At 36.7% G+C, this 9,090-nt stretch overlaps 1 protein-coding gene across 1 annotated transcript; it reads right to left on the minus strand.

Annotated features, from left to right (window-relative positions):
- Positions 1 to 2,540: 2,540 nt before the first annotated feature.
- Positions 2,541 to 3,857, minus strand: LOC120291780 (disease resistance protein RUN1-like). The gene is made up of 3 exons (XM_039309511.1): positions 3,525 to 3,857; positions 3,353 to 3,414; positions 2,541 to 3,213 (listed from the first exon to the last, which is right to left on the minus strand). The coding sequence occupies exons 1-3, from the start codon at positions 3,855 to 3,857 to the stop codon at positions 2,541 to 2,543; spliced, it is 1,068 nt and encodes a 355-aa protein (XP_039165445.1).
- Between the last annotated feature and the right edge of the window lie 5,233 nt (positions 3,858 to 9,090).

The following is a 9,090-nucleotide window of genomic DNA, read 5'->3' on the forward strand; positions in this document are numbered from 1 at the left end:
AAAAGAAAAATACCCTACTAACACTATGGATCGAATAAGACATGAGCCAACATAAAAATGATTTGCCAATCCTACAAGCTTTTGTCAAGTGCTAGTAGGAGATCATGGCTTCGAGCTACTTGTTTTCCTCTCACCGAAATGTTGCAAGAGCATGAAGATCTCACTGCTTCAGGTTCTTCCAGGTGGATAGATAAGGTAAGCATAGCTAGGGACTACAGTGTTCGATGTAAAGACTTTCCAGTGATTCCAATTTGTTAAGACCTTGAATTTCAACTAGTCTCAAACAGCCCTGTACAATGAGGTCCTTTAGATTTTTGTAGATAGGTAAGTTGGAAAGGTCTACAACTTCAAGAAATTTGCAATTGTCAACTGTAAATTTCCTCAAATCAGAGGGAAGCTGTCCAAAGTAGCGCAAGCTGTCGTAGTTCTTGAGTCCAAGTTCTTTTAGACAGCGAAAGCAACACACAAGGCTTATGCTGGTAATAATTGAAAGTTCCAACTTACAATATGGGCTGGAGATGTCTGAATCTCTTTCTAGATTGGTGGGATGGACGATGTATGCAAGGGGAAATTTTAATTCCAGATTTCTTAAACTCGAGGTCCGTTTGTTTAGTAGAAAATATTACGTTTCCGGAAAATATTTTCCAAGAAGCTATTTTCCAAGAAAAATATTATATTTTCCGATATTCGGTTGAAACCTGAAAATGGAGTGAAAAATTTACTCTTCTATTTTTATTTTTTGTTAATTAATTAAAATAAGGGGGTATTAGCTTCCACATAACCTTTCGAAGAGTACACTATTAGTATTGACGTACTAAATAAATCAGTATGCATGTTCAATTTTACTCTCCAATTTTTATTACTTTGCTAATTTCTCTCTGTTGTTTGGTTTTTCTTTGGCAGAGCATCTTATGTATAATATAGATAGTCTTATTCACTACTCATATTTCACTCAATATAATTGTCTATTAATGACAACTTATTGGCGTGATTAGGGAACTCAAAACAACGTGAATGTTCATATAATGTTCTTTAAACAGTAATGTAAGTCAACAGTACTAAGCGATGACATACTCCATTAGATAATTTTAAAATTCTATAAATTAAAGAAATTGTGAAATATGTATATAGAGCTAATCAAGTCATTCCATTTGTTTATTGGGCTACCCAAAAGTTTAGTTACTAGAAACATAGAACGTGCACATTACAATACCCTTTAATCATAAAGCTACTATCAATTTGAATTTAAGAAAGTCATCAGAAGAAGAATTGCCATAAATGATAAAACAACAATAGCATAGTATCAATGGAAAATAAAAAATGCAATGTAGATCAATGACCAACAACCAAATCCTAACATCTTTTCTTTTTGGTAAGCTAATTGTTTGATTCAATAAATGCAATCTTGCAAAATCTACACATGTTACATCCTCTCCATCTACACAACCTAATATCTATTGAGTACAATATTGAAATAAAGATACAAAATTGATCAATGGTAACATTCTTTCCATTGAATAAAGTGTGTACAATGTGGATATACAATTAGCATTATGTTATCAATCACATCTATGACATATATGTATAGTCATTGTTTGATTCAATGTACTTCCAGTGAAAACTTGCGTTTCAAACCTATGGAATGAAGGATTGGTGTCATAGGCCTTCTTCAAGACCAAGATTTATTTGAATTAAGGCAACAAAAATTTAACTGAAAAAAGAGCAATAAGAAAGCCATACTTCCAACCCCATAAATCAGGACCTGGTGTGACTAAACAAAAATATTACATGTTATACTTTATTATTTGCACATACCTTAAGTTGAGTCCAAGCACCCCAAAGTCCGTCTATTCAGCTCTTTGATAGGTCGAGGATGAGTAGATTGTTTGGGCAAAAGTTGGACACACTCAGCATTGACCATACTTCCAAGAAAGCCATCTCAATTCTCAAAAGAGATCCTCAAAGTTTATAGAGAAGTTCCCACCAGCCATTTTAAGAAATTTTAGTCTTGGTACTTTCGTAAATTCATCCGATGTCAAAACATTGGCTTGTATAAACCTGCCAAAGTTCATATAGATCGCTTCAAAAATTTCGGTTTCCTAAAATGAGGAAAGAGTCCGTTAAATGTAAGTTCCAAATGATGTTTGAAGGAAGGGAAAACAATCCAAGGAAGATTTCCGCAATTAAGAAAGCAAAGGAGGGTGCATTTAGACTTGTACCTTCTTTCTCTTGATCAAATCAAGAGCTTCTTTATGATTCCACACCCGTGAACATTTTGTTGGATCTTTACGATTTTCTTGGTATACAATGCTCTTGCCTAAGTCTTTAAGCTGATCATGCATCCATAATTGATTCTTTCTCCAATTTTCACTAGGACATTGAAAGTAAACTTTCAATCCCCTTATTTGGAGAAAATCCACAATCATCCCACATGTAATCTGCATAGCTATTATCATCTCTAGCTAGAAAATAGGGAATATCAAGAAATATTTGTTGTTGCTGATGATCTAACCCCTCATAACTAAATATTAACTTCTCCTTCACATCCTTACAGTAACTTCCTCAGATAGACTGAACAATGCATTTGGAGGAGAGTTGCTTCTAAAGGCATGCTTGCTAAAAAGTTGAAGAGCTTCAAGATTGTTGAGTTCCTTAGCTTCATAAATCAAACAATGTTCAAATTGATCTTGGAATCCACTTAAAACACTTCTATCTCTTGTTGTAACCACTATTCTACTTCCCAAACCAAACCATTCCGCCTTTGCTGCTAATGCCATGAATTGGCTCCTATGATCTACATCATCAAGGAAAATAAGAACTTTCTTTCCGTTGAATCTATCTTTCATCATATTTATGCCATGATCAATGCTTGAAAGTTCAACTCCTATGTTGCCAAGGATATCAAAGACTAGGTGCCTCTTCAAATTTGACAAACAAGAACCTTTTGATGCTTCTCGGATATTTGAAATGAAACCGCAACTATCAATATTAGTAGATAGTTTGTGATAAACAACCTTGGCAAGAGTTGTCTTGCCTATTCCACCGATTCTACAAATTTCAATGAACCTTATGTCCTCAGATTTGACATTCAGCAAATCTACTACTTCATGTACTGATTTGTCTATTCCAACTAGATCATCAGATATATGAACATAGGACCCCTTCAGCTTAACTAACACATTTCGAGCAATCAACTGTGCAAGCTCTTCATGACTGTATCAGTACACACAACAAAATCAAATTAATTATGATCTAGAACAAAGAAAAAATTATGCTCTTCAAAATATAATCAATAATCGAGCAAAAGAAATAGCAAAGAAACAAAAAGACTAAGTTCAGTGCGTTGATTTACCCTTGGTTCTTTGTGTCCCATCCCTCGACTCTAGCAACCTCCTTGAGCACTTCTGCCCAGGGCTGCACAATCTCAGTCCTGTTTTTTCTTTATGCAGAGTTAATGCATCCCTATACACTTCGATTTCAAGCATCACATAAGAGGGTTCCACGTCATAGAAAATGGGCAAAACCTTTAGATCGTTGGTTTTCCTCCGCTCCATCATGTGTCCCGGCTCGTGCAAGCACCATATACCAGAGGCGTAGCCCCTAGAGAAGATGGGAATACAGATTTTCAAGTCACTGATGGCCTGGAAAATCTCTGGGCCAATCTCTTCACCAACGTCGATTCGCTTCTTGTCTATGAAAACACGAATACCCTCATCTAGCAAGGCATGATGGAGGGAATCTGTGAAGTTTGCATGAGTATCCGGTCCTCGAAAACTCAAGAACACATCAAACTCAGCTCCTGATGAGCCATGGCTTGTGGATCCAGTTTCCGGAGAAGAGCTCCCTTTTCTTTCCATCTTAGTTGCGTCTGCTAAAATTCTGAAAGCAAATCACAAAAAGATTTGACATGCTTTTCTCGTCAAAATACATGTAAAACCACACCACATTTTAAAGCGATTTTGCAAGACTTGGTTGATGGAAAACACGTTGTTATGCAATTCAAGGAAGTTGCAAGAACTCCATTTGGAACAACGGTCAACGAGCAATGGTCAGGAAGGAAAGTGAGGCTCGGTTTCCATTTCCATTGTGTTACAGCATCGATCCAGAGAAGTAGCAAAGATATGATTCAAGGATTAAGAAATGGCCTAAGCCTCACAAGTCGACATAATTTGGAAGAAGTAAAGTAGAGTATGGCCTATAATCAAGATGTGACAAGAATCGAAGCGTGGCTCACGAAGTTCAACTATACGTCAGTCACTTTCGAGCTCCTTGCTCTGTTGCTGTGGCAGATCAGAAAGCGCAGAAAAACCCAGTGTTCGGAGCTCAAAGTCCGAACCTACCGCCGCGCACCACCCCCCCGGGGCGGGCCCCAGCAACTCATCCACTCGGCCCTGGCGATTAATCATAATCTCAGAAGATAGGTAGACAAAAACGCAGGCGAAATCACAGCAGCGAATGGACCTACCCTAATGTGGGAAACCCCACCATCCTGCGACGTGCTCAAGACAAACGTCCATGGATCTTCTGTACCAGAAACAGCGGAAGGAGCCATTGCTCGCGTACGTCGCCGCAACACATTAGCCAAATGAGGCGAAAAATTTATTGAGAGAAACGAATGTAGCGTGACAGTGACATAATTAATCGAACTTGATTTAATGCAGTCTTTTACTGAAATGAAATTTCAATCGTACAAGATAAACATAATATTTATATCGAGCATAAAGATACTAAAAATCCCAAAAGTATCTTATGACATTTACTTTAGTATTAAAACTTTCAGTGATCCAATTAAGTGTCAAATAAAAAAAATCATTTAAGTGCATATGGCAATAAATTCCGATCAAAATTATTAGATATCTTTTATGATAAAATGTTTAGTTTGACATGACCTCTTTTATATTAGATATAAGTCCACCATGGACTTCTCATGTGATTGGCTTGCCTAAACACATTACATGAAGGCTAGCCTAAACAACATCCCATGAAGCCTATCTCAAAATAGACGGAAAGAATTCTCTTGGAATCGGATATGACAAGGCTCCTTCATCTATGTTACTCTCTAGACAGCGTTGGCTATCTTCGATCACTGAGAGTCGCTGTTGTATCTCCATTTTCAGCCACCTCAAGCTTTGCCACAACTGAAATAGGGAGCTCGGTCACATAAAGTAAGAGTCATTTTTTTAGTTGTAGAGAGCTAATAGAAAATTCTTTCATTGAGCTCTCTCATTTACAGATCTCCTTCATAGATTCCAGGCCATTAATAACCATCATTGCTATTGCGATTCACCGTTGGGAAGCTTGAAGTTCTTCGAGCTCGCTTGGTCTTTCTTTGCCAACGAAAATGCTTCGAGAATCCTTGGTTTCTGGTTTGAACCCTGATTTGAGGCCAATGCCTCCTTGCTCTAATTTTGGTGAGCTTAGGTCCAAGAGTTTACATCTCACTGTTTTGCTCTATTTGTCGGTTAGGAAACTTGAAGTGTTTCAAGCTCGCTTGGTCCTCCTTGCTCTGTTTTGCTCTATTTCAGTGTTTCCGTGATTGTCATGCGTGTAAATTGACACACGTCTACTTGATTCTCTCATAACATCATCAATTATGATGATTGTCCGAGATCTCCATATGTATGTTGTCTACTCTATTTTTGCTTATGTCCATTGCAAGATTCAACTGTCGATTTTAAAAGAAAATCAAATTAAGGTTTCAAATTTTGGAAAATGCTTGATTGTTTGATTTAAGGTTTTTATTTGGGGTAAAATATATATATGACGTCATTTAGTAGTATATATGCTGATTAGGCATGCCAACAAGTTACGGCTGTTGAAGAAACTAATAAAAAATTGTCATGTCAGATTTTCAAGTCATTATTTTTTTTTTTTGAGTGATACTAAATAATTCAACGAAATATTGTAGCACCAATGTGAATGACCATAAAACTTTTGGCCCCTTTCCTTTTGCAGCCACCCATTGAGAGAGGTGGCAAAATTGTGATTAAAGCCAACACGAGCCAGCTTGCCACATTTGACCAAGACCCAACAAACCCACGCCAATTATTTTTCCAGGAATCAAGTTGCTTGGGCGGCGGATCATGCCTGGACGTGGTCGACGAGGGCAACGAAATTCGTGAGATTTCGACGTTTTATATATTTTATTACTCATTTTCCCTAAGACTTGTAAACTATGTCGATGTATGGGGACGGTGATGATGATGATGAACGACGGGGATAAGACTGGCTTTGTCCGAAGTCCCGCGATTAAATTAAGGAATGATCAGGACGGAGAGAGAGAGCGATTAGATGCCCACGGTTTGACCGTGTCATTTGCGCTTACTTTTCAACATGAGCCTAGGAATTCCGGTGTGAATGAATACGAGGTTGCTTTCGATGACTTGGGTCTTTGCTCGAATGCGATTTGAAGTGGTTGAGCTTGAGAGAGGCTGCTGATGTTTCCTGAGACTTGCTGAAAATGGAATTTTAAATGGAGGTTGCAGCTTTTTGGATCGACAGTGCGTGGTCAAACCCCAAAATATATAATAGGCCCAATAAGAATTTCAGAGATGGACCCGATGCGGATTCTTCCTCGGTCAGAAAGTGAAGTGTCTCCAATAGATTATACCCTCGCGTTTTTTTTCTTTCTTTTGAATGGATGAGGAAGCAAGGTAGCAAATTCGGGGCTTATGAAATATCATACTAGCATAACGGGCAGTGTAAGACGCGAATCTGAATTGAGATGGACCAATCCAAAAAAATTGGATTGTTTAGGTGTGATAGCGTGTAAAATTGAACGTGTAGTGTGTGTATTAGGTTTTACAGCAAATTGACCATATTATCGACCCGAGAGTCCAAATGTTACTTATATATGTTGGGTGTACGAAATGTTAATCACAAAAAAAGAAGTGGCAGATAGTTAAAGGTAACCCTAATATCCTTCCCTTCGCAAAATCAAAATCAATCTCTAAAGTGTGGTACAAGGATGGTAAATGATTACCAACCAATTATATTGGTGTTGGCATTGTTATAGAGTCGTTGCAACAAATTACTGGTACCCTGCGTTTTGCTCCACGTTTTGGACTTGTCCATCATCTTTTGGACGCAGTTAGTGTCAATTTTCAATAATTGGTTCGATATTCATGCTAACTGCTTCTTCATGTATGCTAACCAAATTCTACCATGTGCCTCGCCACAATTTCCATTGCTTCTTTTAAGAATTAGGGTTGACAAGGAAATAACAATTCTCGTAAATTTTTCTAACTTTAACTGGTTTGGCATTAACCCAACCGTTTTTGCCACGTGTGTGCTAACCGCATGTATGCCAATCACCTCTGCCACGTGTTTAGTTATGATGTTCATGTTTTGCAATTGTTAAAATCTAAATTTTTCTTGATAGTTCAAGTTAGGAAATTTGAGATTCAAGATCCATGATTGCGGCGAGTCTCACTTTTTGACAAACAAATCAGTCAAGTATCCTTAGTGTCTCAGTTGCATGTAGAAATTAGAAGCATTGCATTCTATTAGCAATTTAGCATCATTTTTTTCAATAAACCAGAGTTAACTTTTGGGTTGCCTTTTTGTCAAACTTAAAAAAATAAAAAGAAAAAGAGAAAAAAATCAACTCTCAACCAAAAATTACAAAAACGTAACAATTTTGCATATAGATCTCAAATTTATTATAGGCGTATAGTATTAGGTCTTTTTTTTAGATATCTAAAAAAAAAAAAGAAGACCTAATTCTATACGCCTATAATAAATTTGACATTTAACAGACAAAAATTAGAATTTCATTAATTTATGATCTTTTTTAGATATATGATTTGGAAACAGTAGTACTTAGAAACTTCGCATCCAATTAAAGAAATTTGAACGGATGGAGCTAATTAACCATTTAGAGCATTTGGCATGACCACGTAAAAACTCTAAGAAAAACTCCCACCTTCTTCAGCCGGAAGACCTGAGGATCTTTGCCCTCGAGTCTTACCGTCGGCGTAAATCTATGCCGATGAAATACTATGAAGTCCCCGGTCATCGTTTTGATTGGAAATCGCGATCGAAAACTCCTTTCAGCCAAGCTTATCTGTTGCCGTAAAGTTACTGATGCTCTTCTTTATCGGAGATGCCATCCAGAACCTCCTCATGCGGGTTCAACCAGTAGCCGCAATCGAGATCTCTCCTTGGTAAGGTAAGAATTGCCTATTCGTATTCTCGGTAATCTGTGGAAGAAAACCCGCAACCTCTGGTCCTGGATGGTATTTGTCCCAAAAACTGCTATGTCTGTGTTGAAGTTGTGATCGAGTTGGTGATCTAAGTTTCCAGTAATGTTAATCATGATAGATTAGCATGAGTTGTCGCCTAAATTTTATGTATAAATGATCGGGATAAGTGCACTATAAATTTTAAAATTAATATAAAAGTATAATTGAGTCTTAAAATTTACAATCAAGTCTTAAAACTTGTTAAGTTGGTTCAATTGTCCATTAACTCTGTCCAATTTGACTTAAATGCTTATGTGGTTTTTTTTTTTTTTAATTATTTTCTTTATCTTCTGTGTCGAGGCTCATTTTGGTGCATGTCTAATTTTTAATACAAATTTTATTTAAATTAAATTTTAAAAAAGTAAGCCTTTGCCGTTGCTGCCTTATCATTGTTGAGAAGGGCCAATGTGGTAGGGATGGCTGGCGGAGGTCGCCGGGCCTGCGGCCCTCCTAGTTTCTAAGCCTTTTCTTATTAATATAGTTTATTTTTATAATTTAATTAATAAAATTTATATTGAAGATCATTTAGATCAAATATCATTTTAATTTTATGTTCCATGATTTAGTCACGTTATTAAAAAAAAAAAAGCTATGTCAGCAACTCAATTTGACAAAAATTTAGAAATTGATTACATTTGTTTTTATAAGTTTTAGAATAATTACATTTTTGTGATAAATTTTGAAACTTCCGATATACTTATACCTAAATAATCCCACTAATTTCGCCCACCACTTATTTGACATGAGGGAATTTATCTTCGGTTGTGGATCATTTTGGGTGCATATATGTTTTACTTAATAGACATCATTTTGGTGGTTATTAAGTGTGATGATTTCTGCCATATCT

This window comes from Eucalyptus grandis, chromosome 3, assembly GCF_016545825.1.
Source record: "Eucalyptus grandis isolate ANBG69807.140 chromosome 3, ASM1654582v1, whole genome shotgun sequence".
Lineage (NCBI taxonomy): Eukaryota > Viridiplantae > Streptophyta > Magnoliopsida > Myrtales > Myrtaceae > Eucalyptus > Eucalyptus grandis.

Excerpts from the sequence above, each read along its gene's own strand:
- LOC120291780 (XM_039309511.1), bottom strand. The coding sequence starts at position 3,857 with ATGGAAAGAAAAGGGAGCTCTTCTCCGGAAACTGGATCCACAAGCCAT. Across the intron at positions 3,415-3,524 it reads GGAAAACCAACGATCTAAAG|CCCTGGGCAGAAGTGCTCAA; the intron begins GTTTTGCCCATT and ends GAGATTGTGCAG. Across the intron at positions 3,214-3,352 it reads TGGGACACAAAGAACCAAGG|TCATGAAGAGCTTGCACAGT; the intron begins GTAAATCAACGC and ends GTACTGATACAG.